Genomic DNA, 21,795 nt, shown 5'->3' on the forward strand with positions numbered 1-21,795 from the left:
TTAGAGGTTGAAATCACTTATAACAATGACTAAAAGTATGCAGTATTTAATTTAACATGGCTTTTACATAGAGCACACGAACTCAAAAATATTGGTGCATACTTTTAGACAACTTAAGGGGGGCTACGGTTTCTTTTACTTTTTTAAATTTTCGACTTCTAGCTCATTTAAAAATGCAAGTTGTTAACGAAACCAAAAGCAAATGTTGACTTCGCGTTTAAAATAGTAAAGTCCTTTTTTTCTATTATAAATCGAATCTTACTTGCAAAAAAAAAATCTGCTGTCCCTACAACAGCATGGTATTATACAAAAAAACGGAGCATTTGAAGTTTAGCTAACAACTTGAAATGCAAAGTAAAAGTCAAACGGGAGCCCGCCTGATTGTGATTGCTTGGCAAGCAACTTGATTTCATTAGTAAGGAGTCCTTGTTGCTGACTCTATTTTACGTTACCTTGGTTGCGGGGCTGGTCAAAGGACTTCCCATCCGGTGCGTGGCCGTGGAAATGTAGGCGCTATTGGGGGAATAACGTTGCACGGGCGAAACGGAGGCGTGCCTTGGACTACTGGTGATATTGCGCGTAGAACTCTCGTACTGATTCGACGTCTTGATGGTCAGCGGGCTGTGGGTGTGTAGCTCACTAGAACGGGTCTGCACAAAAATAAAACAAATATTACCAAATGTTCGCAACAAGTATATAAAACACAAAGCAGGCAAGAAAGAGTTAATCTTTGGTTTTCGGATAATTCTCTTTTGGGATAGCAAATCGAAACAACAAAAATTTAGTTACATTGAGTGTGGGACTAGGTATTGGACTAAGCGATCTGGTCAGGGTGCTAGTGGCCAGTTGCTGGTGACGCTGCTGGAAACTGCTACTACTGCTGCTATTGGTATTGGTGGTGCTGGTCAGCTCGCGCTCCTCGCGCGGTGGCGTCAGCTTGGGCTTGTTCCCTCCACGCCGCTGACTGTACAGCTCGTTCTCCTTGTCGTAGTAATAGTCGTTCTTCGTGGAGCTGCTGTTCGAGGTCTTCGAATCGCGGCGTCCGTTCAGGGTTTCCGTATACAGATCGGCCGAGTTAAGATACTTGACTGTGGGTGAACCACTAATTGCTGGTGGAGCTGGCGGCGGTGTGGCGTGGTTCTCCTGTCGAAGGTAATTTTCAGTGTGTGTGTGTGTGTTTGGGAACCGAACCAAGGATATGTGTGTGTGTGTTAGCCAAAACATTCAATTTTGATGGGTTTGGATAATGAGGTAGAATGGGGAATCCCATGCCGCATGCCTTAACCCCCCGACATCCAACTTACCTCGCTCTCCCGCTTATAGTACCTGGAGCTCGAACTGTGATAGTCTGTGGTGTCCAACTTGGGCGAGTACTGTGGCGAATAGCTGTTGGTCCTCTCGGCCGTATTGTGCCTCGATAGGGAGGAGTTCCGATAGTCATTGTGCCGGGTATTCGTGGTGGAGATGAAGTGCATCGAGGGACTCTCCGAGCGGTGTTTGCTGTCGTGCAGCGGACTGCTACGCGTTTTGCCGGATCTTCCCTTGGTACCTACACGCATGCTGGAGTAGGATTAGGTCATTAATTGAAAGTATTCTTCAACGGTGTTGATATATTACTTAGTTTATACGCAAACTCAAATTTTCACTTGCAAAATAAGTAAGTCATGAACACTTGTATTGAGTAAGCTCTTATATGCAAATAAAAAGCCTTGTTCAAAAAATAGTGTGGTTTAAAGAACATCTCCGAAAATGATATTAACTAAACATGAATTTAAGCAAGAGGTTTTGTTATTACATAATAAAAAGGTTATTTAAGTTAAATGGTTTTACACTCACCAATTTGGTAAGGCTAAGAAAATTGAAATTCCGCAATATTTAATAAAGTATACACAACAACTTATTTGAAATAAACAAATAAACGTAACATATAGTTGTGATGAGTTATGGTTAATTCCCCCTTATAAACTCTAAAATACACTCACATAAATGGTGATCCCTTGACGTCGTAGCCATTAAAATAGATGTACACCCGGTACTTTCCGTTCTGCCTGGGCATAAAGGTAACCCGGTACTTGTTCTCCAAGATCTTCTCCACGGAGCAGACCAGCGAATGTTTATCATGCACGATGTCCACATGCAACTCCCCCGAAACGCCCACTCCGCGAGCATCCACCTCGAAGGTGTGCGCCCTCAGCGGCATGGCTCCGTCCAATCCGTGGACCGAGACGCCGGAGGCGTCGAACACGGCACAGGTGAAGGGTCCTCCCTGGATGTGGCGGCCCTGGTAGGTGATGGCTATCTCCCAGATGCCCGCCTCGTCCGGCTTGAATATGGCACTGTGACCCTCGTCGATCTTCTTCAGCGGGCAGTTGTGCGAGATGCCCGTGGGCGAGACGGCCGTGACCAGGATGTCCTCCGTCTTGGGCGCCCCGGTGGCATTGACCAGCACCTCCACGAGACTGCCCAGGGCGCAGGGCGCCATGCCCGGAGGAGCCACCTGCAGCAGGCGGGGCAGGGCCCGGAAGAAGTGTCCGCCAAGGCTGTCCTCACCGATCTCCATCACGATCTCGTGCATTCCATACCGCTCCGGCACAAAGACTCCTTCGCCGTGGGCATTGAGTCGCACGGACTGTCCTGGCTGTCCGGACGGAGGAACCACGTGGCAGCGCACCGAGCTGAGGCTTATGTCCCGGGACATCACGTCGACGCGGAAGTGGGTCTGCGTGTGAATCGGACATTAAACATTAACGCTCTGCACTTTGCACTCTGAAAATGCATATCGATATAGTTATACAGTTGTGATCAGAAAAATAGCACTGACAACTTTGAAACTTCAGAGATTAAATGAAAAACGAAAAGATAATGCTAATAGAAATACTTATCTTCTTACTACTTTAAAAATATTCCTATCAACCAATGAAAATAAAAACATTTATTGGTTGATAGAAATACTTTTAAACTAGTAATAATATAAATTTTTAATCATATACTCTAAAAATATTCTCGTTTTCTAGTCGTTTTAAAACAGGTTTTAAACCAAGAAACTAAGCATCAACAAATTTTTCCAGTTTAACAGCTATTTTAGTTTTTCACGAAACGGACATAACTTTAAAACATTTAAAAATTATTTCTTTATTTTCATTGATATTATGAAAATTATTTTTTTTAATAAAAAGAAAGGAATTAAATTATTTTTAAAACTCAAAAAGTAGGAAATTATTTTAAAAACTCAAAAAGTAGGACCTTGACAAAACCTTAAACAAAATTTAACTTGGATTAATACGTCTAAGATAGCATTTACATTATAATGGATAGCATGGTCAAATTATTAAAAGAAACAGCTTCAAATTAAACGGGGCTACTATTGTTCTGATCGCAACTGTGTGTATATGCTCCACTCACCGGTTCGCCCACCCGGCCGGATGTGCTCTCCAGGTAGACGGTGACCAGGTCGGAGAGCGGGGGCCTTGGCGGCACCCACTGCAGGTGGGCCGCGTAGGCCATGATGCCCAGGTGCTCCACTTCCGGGTTGGCCATGTCCTTGGCCGTCAGGATGGGCTGCACGCCCAGCCGGGCACCTGCGTCCACCGCCTTCCGAATGTTGTTCTCGTAGTGAAAGGGATCGGTGCTGAGCTTTTCCGGCGCAGGTGCCGAGCCACCCAGTCCCTTGATAACTTCGCACATTACGCGTCCATCGTTCCAATCGGTCTGCAAAATTAAACAGCAGTTAAATTGTGGCCTTTTTGTTGGAATGGGAAAAATTTATTTTTCTTATATTTAAATAGCTTTTAAATGCTTACAACACTGATTGTTTAAAGTCGGACAACACTAAGCCTATATCCCCTAAAACAAATTTATAGGTAATGTTTTCCAAAATTAAGTTATTTTTTATACTTTTTAGGTTATTATTTAGGTTATTATTCCCTTTTTGATTATTTTTATTTGATTTATTTTATTTTTAGCTGTTTCCTGAGCTTAGAATTTTATTTTTATAAACGATTCTCCGCAACTCACCGTGAAATTTTTCACAGGATCCTTGACCTGCGTGTTGACCCATCGCATGGTGGCATTGTAGCCGGGACCGCCGGGCTTCATGAAGTACGAGAGATACGTCATGCCGGAGAGTTCGTCCAACCAGGGCGAGGCCAGGTACTCCGGCTCGAGGACCTTGGGCACTCCGAACTCGCGCTGCGCCAAGTCCATAGCCTGGGTGCAGTTGCGCACACTCTGGCCGGGATCGAGGCTTCGCCAGTGCGGGAACAGGCCCGGCTGGCAGTAGTCCAAGAGCGCCGCCAGATTGACACCGCTGTTCCAATCGGTGGTCAGATTGCTGATCCTGCAGTCGGGCAGAGCGGCCTGAAGCCAGGCGAGCATCAGCTTGCGAGGCGGGAACTTGCTCCGCCCGATCTGGTAGCGCACAATCAGGGACCAGATCAGACCCAGGATCAGCTTTATGTTCCCGTTCACGATGTCCACATTGCCGATGTTCACCAGCTTGATGTGATCGGCCTCTATCGATTTCAGCGCCGTGGTGGCGTTCTCCAGGTAGTGATGCTGGTTGGCGGGTCGCCGGTTCCACGAGGGCTTCAGTGGACGCGTCTGCAGGTTCTCCACCAGAGCGCACAGGCAAGTGCCATCGCAGAAATCCGTGGCCCAGTCATGCACCTAGACCATACAATTGAAATTTGCATTAGCTTTGCTCCATCATAAACAACAGTAATGGGAAATTTTGTAGGAAATAAATTAATTACTTTTATTACAAAGTATATAAGTGAGTACATAAAAGAAAAGAAATTTATGTTGATTTTGCTTTAATTCATTTGAATTAAAGTGTAAAGATTATTATTTTCCAGTAAACAATTTTCTAGGTATCACTGCCAAGTAGAAAAACCAATCTTTGTTACTAATTTATTAAATTTCGGGGTTTCTTTATACAGTTAAGTTGAAACCTACACATTAAGATTTATTTTACTTTAATATCCTGATGAATGGTTTAAAGCAATGTTATAAATGTCTATTTATTCAAAGTGAAACAATACCCCGCAAATTAATAAATACCGACACGCAACAATAACTGCAGAAGCCCGCTCTTACCTCCCAGTTCTCGCAATCAAACAAGTTTGTAATGAAAGAGATTAGAAAGAGTATTTTCTTTAGAACCTTGTATTAGTTTGACTACATATTTCCCATCAGAGATTAGCAAGCATGTGCGACGCCCTACCAAGTCTGTCCATAAGCAAGAAGTCCGCTTGACAGACAGCCTTCCTAATGAGCAATCAACGGCAACTGCCGCCCCTTCCGCAAACTGGTGGCCCACTTTACAAGGTGAACCGCCTGCTCGTAGCCCAGATCTCGGAGCAATAAGCAGGGAATAGGCAACTTGGGCATGGGCATGGGAACCCAACAGGTTAGCTGCTCCGAGCTGAGCGGCTTTCTCCGCCCGGGTGCAACCAATTGTGCGCGATTTTAAGCATTTGACATAAAGCTTTTTATCTGGTGGCTGTCAACATTCAGCCGGGGAACTCGAGTGCTGGCGAACTGGCAACCTGAAGAACTGGGTACGGAGACAATAGCGTGTCTGTCGCTGTTTATTTGTGCCTAGGAAAATATTCATTGGATGCCATAAAAATCTCGCACATAGTTGCGCCATGGCTCTCTAACAAGCTGCCGCAGGTTGTTATTTGTCGTTGCTGTTATTTTGTGAGCACAACCTTTAAATTTTTAAGATTCCTCTGCCTGCTTTTACGATATGAACTAAAGTTTCGGGGGGAGTTGCATTTTCACGTGACAGAATATTCACCCATTTTTACGTGCACTTTTTATTTGCATGCGGGGCTTATGTACTCGTCTACAGATCACACAATATATTGTCTTTCTGATACGATTTTTAGAGTGGTAATATTTTTGAGATTAAATGAAAATTCAAGGAAGTAGAAAAAATACTAAAGTAGAATCTATGTTTGCAAACAAACAATTTGGCTGAGTTAGGGATTAAATGTATCGTTTGCAATTATACATAAGATTTTATTATTGCAGATATATTTATTCTGTTCATGACACATAATCCTCCATTAAAATCTTTCCCTTTGTTTGGTCATACAAAGTTGATTGCAATATTATTTGTCACCTATCTACGCATGAACTAGAATTGTAAGCAAACTTGGCTGTCTCGTTTTGGTTTGCTGACCCAAATAGACGCGAGCCAGGTCACTTTGGCCTGGCTCTCAATTAGCGCTGTTTACCAGGGGTCTTCAGCCTTGCTCATCTTATTTCGTTTTTGGCCCAGCCGAAAAAAAAAACACGAAAATTATACACAAAACTGGGCAAGATCGCGGACAAAAGCTTTAGCTTGTTTTGTGTGTTGTGTGTTGTGTATTGTAACTGGTAATGGGAATCGATGCGTCGGCCTTGGCATTCAACCGGCCAAATATGGTCGGTTCGGGTCGCTCAGTGCGGTGCGTGTGAGAAAATCCGAGTGACTGACTGACAATCGAAAAGTCCCTGGACAAATGAAATGCATTGTTGCGAGTATATAAATTCGTGTGAGTACTCTTGGAATTGTAATTGTAATTGTAAACGCTGGTGGCACTTGCCATTGAAACCGCTGATCTGCGTGGGCGCTAGATCCAAGTTTTATGAGCCAGACCATTTAAGGCAAATCGCGGAAGAGCTTGGAGCACCAGCTTATGATGGGGATTGGTATTTTTACGGGTTCTGCCACCTGTCCAAGAGCTCATTATAAGTTCATATTTAGCTTGAATGGGTTCGATATATGACTTTAATCGAAAACCTTGATTTAAAAAAGATTTATGGTCGAAATGTATTTACCATTCATAAATATTAAGAGTTTGATAAACACTTTATTAAGGGAAGCTTGTTTTTTATTTACCTCAGCTTACATTCGAGTATTCAGAGTTTACCTTTAATATTTCATTTATTTGACAAAAGTTGAGACATTTTTTCAGATTACAAGTATTTTATAAGTAAAACGAAAATAATCATTTTATAAGCATTTGATATTTCCCTAATATATTTTGATTCAGTATTGCTTTAAGTTGAATTAAAGTAAGTGCTAAATCTTCTTTTGTTAAATTATAAGTGTGTATTTAAGAAGCGAATAGAAATTTAGTATGTATGTCTTGTAATTTTCTCTAGATAATTTAATTTTGGCTGCATTTCGTAATACATTTGCCTAGTAAAATTCCTAATTTAAAACGTTTTGTGTTACCCTCATTGTGTTCATATTCACAGGCCCTGCTTGATCGGTAGTTCTACCAATTCCTTACTCAACGGACCCGGCCCCATTGATTGGGTAATTGTTTTTTCGCGCTTGATCGATCAGACATTCAGTCGGCATAGGTATAGGTATTCAGTCGGTTAGAAAGTGTTACCTAACCGATTGTGAGTGCTAGGGGAACGGAGTGGAATGTGTGTGTGTGTGTGTGTGTGTGTGTGTGTATCTATCTATCTATCTATTTATGTATAACTCACCTGCATTCCCGTCTCGCGCAAATGCTCGTTGACCCAGTTGCGGAATGTGTTCGCCTGGATCTCGACCCACAGATCCTCGTTGCCCCGAATGTTCATGCCCTTGGCGGCGGTGCCCTCGGGACTCCGGGCCACCAGTCCGGCGTGGGTGATCTTCTGCGTTTCGGTGCTGCCATCGGAATTGTGCTTCAGCAGCCCCGCATGCGTCACCTTGGCGCCTTTTATGTCCTTGACGTCCATCTTCACTGCACGTCACTGCACTTCACCTGCGACTTGCGACTCGCACATATGTACAGGTGTAACGCCCGGTTAAACACTGATCGGAAAATGGACAGAAAAGAATTTCTATTGATCAGACGCGGCTCGGCTTTATCTTTAGTTTTTAGTTTTATGTGTAGTTTCAATTTCAGTTTCAGTTTCAGTTTTAGTTTCGTTTGCACACGATCGCTGCTCGAAGCGAACTGTTTCAGTGGCTCGATCTGAGCGGCTGCTCTCTTGGCCAGGCCAAAACAAACGATGACGTCATGGCCAAAGCTCAAAGCTCCAGAGAGAGAGCAGAAGGAAAAAATTAAATGCGGGGGGGTTTCGCCAGCCAATGTGTGTGTGCGAATATCTCTGAATCTGGCTATAAAGCAAAACTGGTTTCGTCGCTTCCAAGCCAAAACGAAGCGGGCGAAAAGGAAAATTGAATACAAAAATAACAAAAAATATAAAACAAAAAAAAAAACAAACAATAAAAAAAAGAGTCTGAAAAATAACAGAAATCACTTAGTTTGGAATTTCGCCGCGGCAAAAGCGAGCAGATCTGGTGGGCAGTACTGGCTGTGGATGTGAATGTTGTTGCTGATGCTGATGTTTGAGCAAGTCTTTCACAAACGCCACGCTAGAAGGCCAACATGTGTGTAAACGTGGGAGCCACCGCCGATGATAATGGCTGTAATCACAGTAATGAAATCTGCCACGATCAATTGTCAATTGTTTGCCCGTTTTCACTTGTCGCACTTTTACCTTAACAATTTGCACAAACCGAAAGTTAACTGTCTGTCCGTCAGTCAGTCTTTCTTTCAGTCTTACTGCTCGACAAACAGTGGCCAACGTATTGAAATCTGAAGTTGGCCTTTTTGGCATTATTCCTCACCGTGTCGCGAAGACAACGAGGCGTCAAAAGACTGTCTAACCGACTTAATTATAGGAAATCCGGTTGCGTTTCCAACCAGTCAGTTTGCCAGCGCACATATATCATAGTATGTCCAGTTCTGAGCGAGGTTGGTATGCAGATTTCCAAATGCAAATACTATTTATTGACAAACACTTTTCGGAGAGGTAAACAACTCTGAGATGACATCACTCATCACTTGCTGAGCACAGCGATGAGATGTGGCTTGAACATTTTTTAACGCCCCTACAGGAGAGTACAGAGCGAGAATTTAGCTCCAAAAATGGTGCTCAGGTCAGTACTTGTAATGTGTGAAAAATCCTTAAGTTTTTCCTATTAATCCCATTTTATTTGACTTTATTGATTGCATTGACAGACGCATTATACAATAAATAGGTAGGTATTTATTTAGCTTGCCAAACTAAGGTATTTAAGCTAATTTGTCTATTAACTTTAATTGCTATTACATAAAATGTTCCAGCTTCAATTAGTTTTAAACAGAGTTGGAAAATTCCTCCATTGTTAGTTTTTTTTTTCAGTGAAAAAACTGCGTTGCTTGGATCGCATAAATTAACTGTGTCGGACAGCAAAAAGTGGAAATAAATGAATTGCTCCTCCGACTTATGAGTGATCCCGCCGGCTGATGTCATTTACTGACACTTGACATTGGCAATGAACCTAATTAGTTGCACTCGCCATTGGAGTGGAATGAGCCCCAATCCACTTCACTTCTCACCGAGTTCTATATATTCAGCTCGAGGCAAGGTCATGGGAATGGTAATGGTAATGGTAATGGTAATCATTATGGGAATGGGAATGGAAATGGGAATGTCTCTGACGCACTGACCAATACGCTAAATAGTTAACTCAGTTGGTCAGCAGGCAAACATCGAAAGTTTTGTCGTGACTTAAATTGGTGGAAGAGGGTCAGCTAACACACCTAGTTTAGGGCATTACGTAATGCCCGAAATTCATGACTTTGCAATGGCAAATATCAGTATGTATGATTGTGTATTGGTGTATCTATATCACAGAATACGATGTGCACGTAGGTGTCTGGCATTTTTTACACTTTTCGATTTGTTTGCTGTCCGAATACATATTCGTTTTTTGCCTTGCCAACCCACACGGCCAGCGAAATCTCGTAGTCGTCGTCATCGGGGCTGCCACCCACATTGTGTGGTTCAACGCCTCGTTCTAGACGTGGGTGCGATTTCAAGTTTGATTTGTGCCAAAACCGAGTACCAAATGGTCATTGATTTCTCAATGATTCTGTAGTCACTGCCTAGCTACAACTCTTTGAAGATCTGTGCTGTGGGAATATATTTGGTTAAATGTTCTACGACAACGTCATTAACTTTGAAATGTATGAGATTAACTGGAGTGGAGGTGAAGCACATAATTATGGTGATGGATGGTTACGGAATTTACTACGTAAAGCTGAAATCTTCTTTGGCTTTTGATCTTAGAAAAATGTATGTCGTGAATATACCAATTCGAATTGTTCTCTTATTTGACTCTCAACCCTGTATGTTATTGATTTTTTCAGGGATATTTATACCCTTGCAGAGGGTATTATAATTTCAGTCAGAAGTTTGCAACGCAGTGAAGGAGACATCTCCGACCCTATAAAGTATATATATTCTTGATCAGCATCACTAGGCGTGTCGATCTAGAACGAGCCGGATCGGACGACTATAGCATATAGCTCCCATAGGAACAATCGGAAAAATAAAGGAAAAAAATTATAACTTTGCTGTGGGTAGTGAGTAAATATTTCAGAATTACGGTTTAAATTTCATCAAAATCTGACGAATATAGCATATAGCTACCATAGGAACAATCGGATAAATAAATGAAAAAAATTATAACTTTGCTGTTTTTTAATTTTTTTTTTAGTTCTTCGACATATAGTAATGGTTAAATATTTCCGAATTACGGTTTAAATTAAATCAAAATCGGACGACTATTGCATGTAGCTCCCATAGGAACAATCGGAAAATGAAGAATATTTAATAGCTGCAAGGGTATATGAACTTCGGCTTGCCGAAGTTTGCTTTCTTTCTTGTTTAACCATAAGTTCTAGCAGATAAAGATTTACTTGACGGTTAAAACAATTAATAATTAGAAGTATTATACCTAAGAATCTTAGGATTTTTTTAATGTAAATCGAAAGCTTGCGGGTGGAATATATCATTTTGTAAACAGAGAAAATAAATAAAATAAGGAATTATCCCTAATTGAAACCCTCACTACAACAGGCTTATATATTTTATAGTTTCTCATTAATAGCTTGTTATTTGGATCGAATTCAAATGTTCAAGGGAGTCCTACTCCATGTAGGTAGTGTTAAGCTCTATTCGAAGAAAATCTTGTGTTACTCGAATGGTATTTCCCCCTCATAGTGAATGAACTTCAACGACTAGACGTGGGCTAATAGTTTGCTTTGCGATATTACATATTCTATTTCCTGTTGGCCAAATGCGATTGTAACACTGGCCTGACGGCTGAGGGCCACGCCTTAAAGTAAAATGATGGCCTATTAGCGCACGCTTCTATGGCAAACAAGCGTTTATTTTTGGCAGCATTTTTATGGCAGTTCGTCATAAATATAAAACACTCCAAGCGATGTGCGCACACCACGCACACACATGCGGATATTCCCTGCTCTTTTTGAGGCGCTGCCAAGTTTGTGTCTTCAGTCTTTTGATTAATGCCGTTAGGCGTCGCCAAAGCGCAACCAAGCCAAACCTTCTTGGTGTGTGCCAGTCAGTGTGTGTGTTCTTTTGTTTTTTTTTTTTTTAATTTTTGCTCATTACTCTGCCTCGTTTATTCGCCTAAAAGCCGCAGCAATTACAATTGAAAGACGGAAAATGGTTTTTAGCCAGCTTATAAACCAATCGAACAGAGCCAGCGGAAAAACCAGATTCAGATACAGACGCAAGCCCAGACTAAGATTCAGATTCGCTTTCGGTCTTGGTTTTAGTTTTAGTTGTAGTGTTGTTTTTGTTTTCGCTTCCCCTCGCATTCGCCTATTATGCAATGGGCTAGGCCAGATATCTGAATCTGAATAGCTTATAACTGCGACTTTTGGTATTTATGCTGGCGGCCGAATATTTGTTGCCTTTTCTTTCGTCCGCTTCAAATTCACACGGCTCGAGGCCCGTTCACGTGTTTAGCACAAATTCCGCACGAAATTATATAAATATATATATCCCCACTAATTTAAGCAGCAGCTCAAAATTAGAACAACGCTCGGCACGCAAGTTTCTCGCTCGGAACCAAAGAGTAGTACAGAAAAATAGAGTCCAAATTAAACACAAGGCGAACAGCGAGACACATGAAGATTCATAAAAAAAATATGTAGTTAACGTTAACGTTAACGTTAGACGACGGCATCAGAAGTTATTAAAAAGTCGGGGAGTAAGCACACAGCACATCACAAAAATATGTGTATATATGAGTACGAGTACGTTTTGCCTGGTTTTTGTTTTGTTTCCCTTTTGGCACTTGTTGCTTACACTTCGGATTCGCCTTCGGGGGTAAGGGGGGCTTAGGTTAAAAGCGTTCAAAAGCGTTAAAATTTAAACACGTCCAGCGCGCACGAGTTGCTCACAACGACTGAAATTGGCAGCAGCCAGCGAGCCCAGCGATCGGGCCAAAAGCTCAGCTCCGTGTTTCGCCTCCACTGGAAGTTTCGAATTGGAATCCAGCGACGTCATCGTTTTCGGCCCGATCTCGGCTTGTTTTGCTTGCCCGCTTTGTTGGCGCTTTTGTTTTGGGCCCCCAATTCGCTCAGGTGCCACGTTTCCGCTTAGCAAAGCGGTTAGTTGGTTCTCGAGACGCGACTCGAGTGGAGTGTTGGTGTTGGTGTTGGCCTAATGGAATCGACTACTCAGCCAGCTCGTTAATTGCAGGCGTCGGCAATGCGATGAGTGTGTGGTTTCGGCCTTTGTAATTGAACAATTTTGCGGCTTTTCCTCAGATCCCATTGATTACGGCATGCAGTTGCATTCGATCGATCGATCGACCGACCGACCGATTGTTGGCTAAGTGGATGGATGAGTCGATGGATGTTGGCCTGGCCCCCCGGAGCAAAACGAAACGCACGATTTTCATGTATTAAGAATTTTTTGTTTTGTTTTGATTTTATTTGTATTTCAGTTTTTCTTTCTGGTTTTGTTGTCGTTTTACTTTATAATTCCATTTGTTATTTTTTTACCCTTTTCGGAATTCAGAGTGGTTCAGCAATGTAAACGGCTTTGAAACTCTCGCACGATAAGCTCGATTTACCTGCTGCAAATCGGGGCCTTGTCTGAACTGATCTGATTTATAGTGACCGTTTAAAAAATGCCTTTTTTGCCCGATGATCTGAGATCTAAACTGATTCTCTTGTCTTGTTTGCTCTATGAAGTCAATGCTGAATTTACTGAATTTACTGTTTAATTCTTATAAATTATTTAATTAATTTATAGTAAAAATAAAGCTTTAAATGTTCTTGTTTTGTTTTGTTTTCCTTTTTTGTTTGAAAGACCTTAATGCATCAAATAATTTAATAAAATTATTATTATGTAAGCCATTCCAACTCGCCACTTATTTCTGCTTCACCTGGCGACAACAACACAACCGAATCGATGTAGTTCCTTGTATTTTACGTTCAATAACAAATAGATATATGTCTATACGCGCTCTAACGGAAAACATTGAAAAAAATAAGAAGGAATAAGTCTAACAAGGGACAGACTCTCTGTCCTGTGATAAGCATGCTAATAAGCCATAAAAATGTAATTTAATTTAGTTATATTATTCAACTTTAACTTTGACAATAATTGGCTAACTAAGGAATCAAAAACTCCGATAAACTTTTGCAAGTTTACGTTAGCTTTCGTTTAACACTTTTCTTGTTTGGTATAAGCTTTTGTCTTAGATGAAACCCCATTTAATGTTTATTGTAATTATTAATTCATTTTTAGTCCGTTATATGATATTCCGAAAAGTAATTAGATTGAAAAATATTAAAAAAGAATTTCCTTCTATTTCTTTTCTAGAAAATAGAAAATAGGATTACCTCGTTGACAAAAATCTAAGAAAAATCCTAACAAAATTTGAGTTTAGGTTTTTGGCCTATCATTGTTGGCATGAAATGAGTTTCGTTCCAGTTTCCGTATTCTCGGCAGATACTCAAACGTATCCTGGCTCAAACGCCTGCTCGTTCTGTAAGGTTAAGGTTCTTATTCAAGTTAGCTATATAATTATTAGATTTCCTTATCAACTCAGTTTGTGGCTTTCTATATTTTTGGAGTTGACACTGAACAATTTTTATAATCGATCGCGATTCGATCTTTTTTTGGTCTTCTCTGGTACACATCTAATGGTATAACTAGGTATAACTAGGATTACAGCTAAATTAATTATTTCTTTCTTATCGCAGCCCCCATATTATGGGGATTCCTTAACTGCTTTCTGTGTTCTGCTACAGAACCCACTTGCCTAAATTATTCTTTATTTTTTTTGTTCTCAACTACAATCTTCAGCATTGGTTTTGGCTTTGGGGCAACTAACTAAAGTTAAATACATTTAGACCTTTAAATTTTTACCATATCAAGTATAATGTAGATCATGTATAATGTAGATATACTATATACGACAGTAGTTCAATATAATATTGCATTAAAAGTGTGTTTTTGTTTTGACATATCTACTCAATAATATTTTTTTTATTAATAGTTAAATGTCTTTAGCTTTTTCTTTGAGTTCTTGTTTTGTTTATTATTATTATTAATATAGTTTTTCGAGTGTGTGGTGTATGCTCTGGCAGTTCTTTTCCAATAGTACAAATATTTTGCAAATATTCACTTAGTTGTCCATAAATTGTTTATGCATTATTTTCAGTTGTAAAGTAAATCGTTTCCCATATACACATCTAGTAAATTTTGTTTTTCAAATTACAATTAGCAAATATTACAATAGATATACGATTCATTTGTTACACTCATGAGTTAAAGTAATCTTGTAGTTATTTTTTGAATGATCCATACTAATGTCATTGACCATAATGCTAATTAAGTTCCTAGAGCGAAAGTATTTACAATGGGAATTCGAGTACCCGTTTCGGTTTGGCTTAGTAACCACTAAAAGGAGCGAAGAGCGTCTAGGCCTAATGATATCTATGTAAATCGTATCCTATTTCTGAGCTTAGCATGGAAAAAGTGTAAGTGTTTTGGGTAACAAGTTGTTAGGGCTTCTGAAAAAAGTTCTCTCGGATAATCTATTAAAGCTTTTCCGATCTCTCGTGCATAACTTAACCAATTACAATAGTTTAGCGTATATTTTGATCTGAATTTCTTCAATTTCTATGTACAGACAATTTTCTTTGGCAGTGCCACTTAGGCTTTGTTTTACTTTTGGTGTCGCGTGATCATAAGAGATATTAATTGCACATCTTGGGGTTATCTGGCGCCCTGTCCTCCCTCCCTCTCTATCTCTTTCCTAATCCATACTGTTCCCTAAAGCGAGAAGTATTTGGCACAGGTCTGAGTTCCCGCTTCAGTTTCGAGTGGTCGCCCCGGATCCGCCGTCTCCTGGCTCTTCAGATCGTCCTGCTGCTGTATAGCTGCTGCTGCTCCTGGTTATGTTTGTTTGTTTAGTAAGGCAATTCGAAATGCATGCACAACACACACATACACACAAATATAAAACACAGTGAGTGAGAGAGATGGAGAAACACATATACGAGACAGATAGAGAGTGGGAGATTGGGGGAGCGAGAGATATATGCGATGTGATGCGGTTTAATGATCCAAATCGCCCAATTGCCCGATCGCCCAATTGCCCGATCGCCCGATCGCCGGATGCAGTCAGTTGTCAGATGATCAATGATGATCGTGGAGTCATGAGGAACATGATATGTACACCATACCGATCGCCTGATGGGGCAGCACGCTCCCGTGTTATATGATACTCTCTCTGTTCCGTTCCAGCTCCTCCGTCTCGTTCTCGGGATCCACACTGGACGTGGACGACACTCCGCAGATCTGCATTTCGATCTCGGCCAGTCGATTCTCCAAATCCCACTGCTGCTGAGATAGTTTCGTATTGAGGGCCTGATTTTCAGACTCCACCGTATGAAGTCGTTCCCTCAACCGCTTGATCTCATCCTCCAGAACTTCGTGGGAGCCCAGCAGGGGCGTGGTCCCACCTCCGGCCCCGCCCACACCCGCGCCATAGCACTCCAGCTGCGAACTGGAATCGCATATGTGACCTACATGCGTGGATTATAAGATTATTCAGTACCCTGCCATTATATTTTATCTGTTTACGTGCTTACCCGTGTGACTGGGCTGGGACTGGGGTCTTATTGAGTGATGCGAAGTCGTTCGACTTCGGGGTCGTTCCTCGGATCCATGGGCACTGGGGCTAACCGACCGGGGGGAGTCAGTGGCCCGAGCCAAGCGATCGGCGTAGCTGCGTGGGCTTTAAGGATTTTATTTTAGACTTATTAAGTAAGAGAGTGCATAGTCTAATGTAGTCAAAATAGTTTTTATTAAAATACCCAGGCTTTCGTTGGGCTAAATCTGTATTTGGCAGTTAAAATTTTGTAGATGCAAGGATAATTAAAATCAGAGCGCTTCAAATTATAAATTTTCTTTTTCAAAAACAATGCCAAATGCTATTATAACTTTGCACTGTTCCTTTCTGCACAATTTGTAATAGAATTTATTACGCTTTTGTCCGATTGCCAGAAATGTAAAGTATGGCCAGAGCACTCGGTGCCAAAAAGGTTGCGATACAATATAAATTATAGTGGGTCGATTTTAGTGGTTAAAACTGCATTATACAAATACTGCATTCTTTTTAAATTACAGATGTATATATGTTGCATACTGTTGGCATTTTAAGCACTCTGACATTTAATGTCATTTATTATTTTGACCGCATCTGTGTAGGCACTAAACCTACCTGTATCCATGCGTCTGGGAGGACGTTTGCGTAGACTCCTGTCGATGTGGCAGGTGCTGCTGCTGGGCTGCTTGATGCTGCTGCTGCTGCTGCTGGTGGAGCGCCTGGTGGTGATGCATCAGCGAGGATGCGGTGACTGCCGCCGGTGGCAGCCACATCTCCTCCAGCGAGGTGCGACCACAGCTCTCGACTAGGCCCGGCGTCGATTGACAGCGGCCCATGGCAACTACATTAAAGTATTTGACTGTGTTTTAAATCAAAATCGTTCACAAACGGAAACGGACGCAAATGAAATCGATAACAAAAAGGAAGGAAAGACGGAACGGAAGGCGAAAACAATCGAATCGTGTTATTCTGGGGCAATCGTATTCGTATTCGTATCTTTGAATTTCGAGTGGTATTTGTTTGGGCGGGGATTCTGATGGTTGCTGGATGTCGTGTGGCTGGGTAGCTCTAGGAGCGGCGGAAGGTGAAAGGGAAGAGGGAAAGGGGCTCAGAGGGTGCAGAGGGAGCAAATAAGACAAGAGCCTTACCTTTCTCCAGAGGGGCCTTCTTGTACTTCTCCAATCGCTTGACGGCTATCGACTCCAGACGAACACGCGCCGCCGGATACTCCTTCAGCACGTCCCACATGTCCTTCTTGCTCAGGACGAAGAGGTCGCTGTATCCCACCGAGCGAACGCTGGCTGTGCGTCGGTTGCCTGTTTTTGTTTCGCATCGGGAAAGTTGGCAAAGCAAATGTTTGCCAACGCAAAGAGAAAAGTTTAATGGTCTTGCAAAAAAGCATTTCCCGCAGTGAGACTGTGTGTTCGTGTGTGTGTCTGTGTGCTCGAGTCAGTGTGTCTGTCGATTCTTCTTGTTGACTTGGGCGCACAAAGACATTAAAATTGCATGCCACACAATATGGATGTGGCAAAGGATAATAGACAAAAAAAAAAATATATATAAAATGTATTGAAACGGAAAAATGTTCTGATTAAAATCATAATATCAAAAACATTTGGGCTATGCCATTTAAGCCCCTTGCCGGCCTGCAAGAAGAATCGCACGTAAGAGTAGCTTGTGTAAACGGGTCGTATACTTAATTTAAATTACACAACTTTCAGTACAATTACGTGTAGAGAAACGTTTAAATTACGTCCAGGCAAAGCAATACAACAACAACATCGACTCAGAGACAAATAGAGAGAGATAGACAGAGAGATTAAAATTGAGACAGTGACAGAGATAGCGAGAGCGACTAACTAGCGTAGGAAATTACGTTACGGTGCCAAGTTCTTTTGGACACTTCTCACCGTTCGTTGAGCGCACACGAATGAAACCAAACCAGAATAATGCTTAAATCATGCAGAAACACAAAGAACTTCAAACAATTCGATTTCGCCGTCTCTAATTGGTGAGCTAAATGGTGCTGCTGATGGGGCGCTGCGAAGTGCAAAACTTTAGAGCCACCTCCTTAACTTTTGTCTGCAAATTGAGTTGCTCCTGCCACTCTTGCTCTTTGGCAAACTCAATTAGGTGGAACACGGCACACGGCACACGGCTCCGATGTCGCCTTCAAGTATGCAACGAACAGATATCGCACATGCAGCTGGCTGGAACGCAATCCTGTTAATTATGAGCCGAATTTCGCGAATTTCGCACTGAATCGACTTCACGCTTGGCTGGCCAACTATTACACGAACTTAAAGCTACATTAAGTTCAGCACAAATTGTTTTTTCGATGGGGCAACCACAATTATTGCGCCCGTTTTTTTATAGGCCTACAATAAAAGTGTCGAGAACAATGAAACGAGAGACCCGTGTGAGTGCATGCAGGTGCAATAATTGCATTTGACATTCATTAATATTTCAACCGTGTGTGAGAAGGGTGAGCTATACAAATTCGTTGCATACTTTTAGGGATGGCGTGAAAAAATGAACCATTTAAACTTGCAAAAAATGATCAAAAAAGTGAAACGCAAATTGTATTTTTCATATGGTCTTAATAAATTAAAATGTAAATTTCTATCAAAATTGATTCGAGTGCTCGGCTATTTGGTTAGTGCTGCAGGATTTGGGGCGGGACCAAACACTAAACTATGTATGTGAGTGTTGCTCGATGGGATCGGGGACTCCAGTTAACACTTAGTTGCACAATTATAGACAATTACATTCCACACATAGACACAGATACGTATGCTTTCTAGAGTGTGTGAGTGTGTCTGTTGATTAATAGATTCTTTTTTTCGGTTTTTTATTCTGGACTTTGGGGTTGGAAGGTTGTTGTAGTAGTTACGTTATCGTTATTGTTCCGCCTGTCGCACTAAAACGAGATATTTACCAAGTTCTTTACCTGCGGTGCCCATATTGAGTATACTAATCTCGCCAAAATAGGAACCAGCCTTCAGGGAGGCCATCACCGTCTTTCCATTGTCGGCCACCACCTGCAATCGTCCTCGATTCACAATGTACATCTCCTTGCCCACCTCGCCTGAATCGGAGTTCAAACACAAGCCCAGTGAGAATGGAAAAACGATTGGCCCGAGCTTAGGGACTCACCCTTTCTGCAGATGTAGTCGCCGGGCGAGAAGAGTACGGGCCTCAGGCGTAGGACCAGTTCGCATAGGAAACCGGCCTCGGTGTTTTGGAAAATCTCCACCCGCTTAAGTGTATCTAAATGGACGTTAATTGCTATTTCAGCCTGCCGGGGGGAAACGAAGTAGATTTGGAATCGGAAAAGATTTCGATTTCATTAATGGACAAATCGTGTTCCGGGGGCTACGACGCTCCGTGTACTTACCTTTAATTTATCAGGAAGACAGGACACGGCGCGCTCCTCGTCCGAGCATTTTTGCGTAAGCCACAGATAATCGAACCATTTGATGACCTTCACCTGCAGATGATTCGGCACACGTCGCATCCGCATGTACGTCTTCACGCCATCCAGCTTGGCTGAGACTCGAAATAAAACCCAAAAAAGACAAGAAGATGGGGAAAACAAGTAAGGAAAATGTTTTATTTGTATTTGCGGAGGATTTTCCTGGAAATTGATACGCGACAGGCATACAAAGTGCGTGGAAATTAGGGGGCTTGTACAATGGTATGCGGGAAGGACGATGGCCAACAAATATTCTTTGGTTTGTACAAATAGAAACAATTTGTATGACTCAAAATTATATATATGTAATTAAGAAGACTTTTGAGTAAGATAACCAATTGTATTTCCTAGAAACATTTTATATATAAAGGAAAATAGTGGTTTCAGATATCATGTCCTATTTTATTTTCAAGATACTTTTCAAAATCAGAGAGAAATTCACGGAGTTAGGACCACGGTGCATAGGCTTAATTCTGTAATCGGTCAATCAAGACGGTCTGCATAAATTTGTAATATAAGGCTTTTAGCTGTCCGGCAGATACTGCGGGATAAAAGCTCTTTTGGGCCCACCTGGCGTATGCTTGATATTGATTACTTCAACTTGGGACTAATCCTGCATGCTAAACCATCTTACTTTTTTAGCCAACAATCAACAATCCCTTCTGCTCGGGGTGCACGCACAAATGAGCTAACCCACTTTTATCGTTCGGTGTAGTGGTGCCATGGTGCAGTTGCAGCTTAACAATGAGCGACGTTCGGTCGATTGGCCATATCTGTGGGGACGTGGGCCATTCCATGTGGCCAGGCTGATGGCTGATGGCTGGGACATGGGACATGGGAACTCGACTCTATTTGAGCAATATTGATGACAACTGGCTTTTGTTTTTAGTTTCCCACCTCTCCAGGCCGCGTCATCCCCTGTCGATAAGAGGAAATTAAATCTCTTGGCTCGTCAGTGGTAACAAATATTGACACAATTTGTCGGCGGTTGCCAAGGGGAATGAAAATGGCGAATGGGCGGCAGCAGGTAGAGCTCAACCGAACTGAACTGAGTGAGTGCTGCGTCTTTTGTGTTTGCTCGTGCAAACATTTGAAAACCAACTGACAAACAGGCAAACAGATTGAATACAAATAAATACCCAGTTACCGGGGCTAAAAGTCCAGAGGGGCGACGACATCATCTATAATGCAATCAATCGTCAGTTTCATCTGCTGTCCGACTCCCCAAGCTCAAGTTTTCCCCGTTGGTCATTTGTCAACTCTCAATTGTCAAATGTCTTTTGTTGTCCAACTAGAATTCCAGTTCGCTTGTCTAATAAGATTGGAACTCGGGGAGCCCTGAGATGGAAATAATGGAAATTACAGTTTTCAAAATAAATGAACCTGGTCTCATATCTGTGATAAATTTCGAAATATTGACTTGGACAAGCCACAACCAATTCATGTTCAAAATTCACTTTGCAATTCTAATTCCAACAAAACAATGAAGGTTTTTAGAAATAGTTCAATTAAGTTGTAAACAAGTTTGAATATAAATTTTAATTTTTTTTATCAATAAATATACAAATAATTTGTTAAATAAATACAAAGTTTAATTTGTAAACTAAAGTAATCGTTAAATCGCATTAAAATTAAATTTAAAGCGAAAATAATCTCGAAATAAGCATTTTATTCTGGCTTTCTGATTACGTTTTTCGCTTGGTTTACTTATGCTCTTGTCCTACTTTCAATAACTTTTTCTGGCAAACGCCGGCAAAGTGAAAGATTATTGAATGGCTGTGTCGGCCTCCTGGCAGCCATTACACATATCGGAAATGGATAACGATAGCAATGGCGTACACACGTACATAGTCAGCCCGTGGATACCTACTCCACTCCTATTCTTCATTCGAGCCCGCTCCATTTTCTATGCAACATTTCAGTGATACGAGAGCCATGCAAAATTACAGTGATTTTTATTGAGGCGCTGCTTGAATGCATTCGACACCCGTCTGTTCAACTTTCCACACATTTTTGTCAGCCCTTTTCCCCCAGTTGTTGGCACGTTCTTTGCGGGTTTTTGTTACAATTGAAAATCAATCTAAATATTAATTGCATATTCCATGGCAGCAGGCAAAAATAAACAAATGAAAAAGTGGGTTCTTCTGCTCGTGACTCGAATTCAGTGCGGTTGGAGCAGTAATTGCGGTTGCTCTCGATAGACTCGCTCGTTTCCCGTCTGTGTCTCGTGGTTTTTGGTGTTTTTAGAAATTACTCGAGCTTTAATTCCTTTGCTTGCTCTGTGGCTGAACAGAGCTTATCCTGTTTCTTCCGTCCTGTTTCTTTTGGTTTC

General features: G+C 41.6%; 3 protein-coding genes across 14 annotated transcripts in view; 1 reads left to right on the forward strand and 2 right to left on the reverse strand.

The window, feature by feature from the left end:
• LOC128255472 (filamin-C) overlaps positions 1-12,321 on the reverse strand; it is a 28,429-nt gene extending 16,108 nt beyond the window's left edge. For 2 of the 3 annotated variants that reach the window (XM_052985086.1, XM_052985091.1), the window contains exons 1-8: positions 12,166-12,321; positions 7,492-7,804; positions 4,015-4,665; positions 3,403-3,708; positions 1,983-2,719; positions 1,305-1,560; positions 790-1,143; positions 453-650 (exon numbers count right to left, since the gene is read on the reverse strand). In XM_052985086.1, coding sequence (XP_052841046.1) covers positions 453-650; positions 790-1,143; positions 1,305-1,560; positions 1,983-2,719; positions 3,403-3,708; positions 4,015-4,665; positions 7,492-7,728 — 2,739 coding nt within the window. In that variant the 5' untranslated portion in view covers positions 7,729-7,804; positions 12,166-12,321. The remainder of the gene's footprint in view (positions 1-452; positions 651-789; positions 1,144-1,304; positions 1,561-1,982; positions 2,720-3,402; positions 3,709-4,014; positions 4,666-7,491; positions 7,805-12,165) is intronic. The other variant, XM_052985087.1, reaches the window with a different exon arrangement.
• Positions 6,368-21,795, forward strand: part of LOC128255477 (trypsin eta) — a 32,675-nt gene continuing 17,247 nt past the window's right edge. Inside the window, exon 1 of the mRNA XM_052985110.1 lies at positions 6,368-6,542. The gene's annotated coding sequence lies outside the window, so the exon portion shown is untranslated. The remainder of the gene's footprint in view (positions 6,543-21,795) is intronic.
• LOC128255474 (cyclic nucleotide-gated cation channel beta-3) overlaps positions 12,757-21,795 on the reverse strand; it is a 77,198-nt gene continuing 68,159 nt past the window's right edge. For 5 of the 10 annotated variants that reach the window (XM_052985099.1, XM_052985098.1, XM_052985096.1 and 2 more), the window contains 7 exons: positions 19,386-19,537; positions 19,145-19,286; positions 18,927-19,076; positions 17,137-17,304; positions 16,604-16,847; positions 15,972-16,117; positions 15,283-15,905 (listed from right to left, as the gene is read on the reverse strand). In XM_052985099.1, coding sequence (XP_052841059.1) covers positions 15,595-15,905; positions 15,972-16,117; positions 16,604-16,847; positions 17,137-17,304; positions 18,927-19,076; positions 19,145-19,286; positions 19,386-19,537 — 1,313 coding nt within the window. In that variant the 3' untranslated portion in view covers positions 15,283-15,594. The other 5 variants (XM_052985101.1, XM_052985105.1, XM_052985097.1 and 2 more) reach the window with 4 other exon arrangements.

This window comes from Drosophila gunungcola (genome assembly GCF_025200985.1).
Source record: "Drosophila gunungcola strain Sukarami chromosome 2R unlocalized genomic scaffold, Dgunungcola_SK_2 000011F, whole genome shotgun sequence".
NCBI classification, from domain to species: Eukaryota; Metazoa; Arthropoda; class Insecta; order Diptera; family Drosophilidae; genus Drosophila; species Drosophila gunungcola.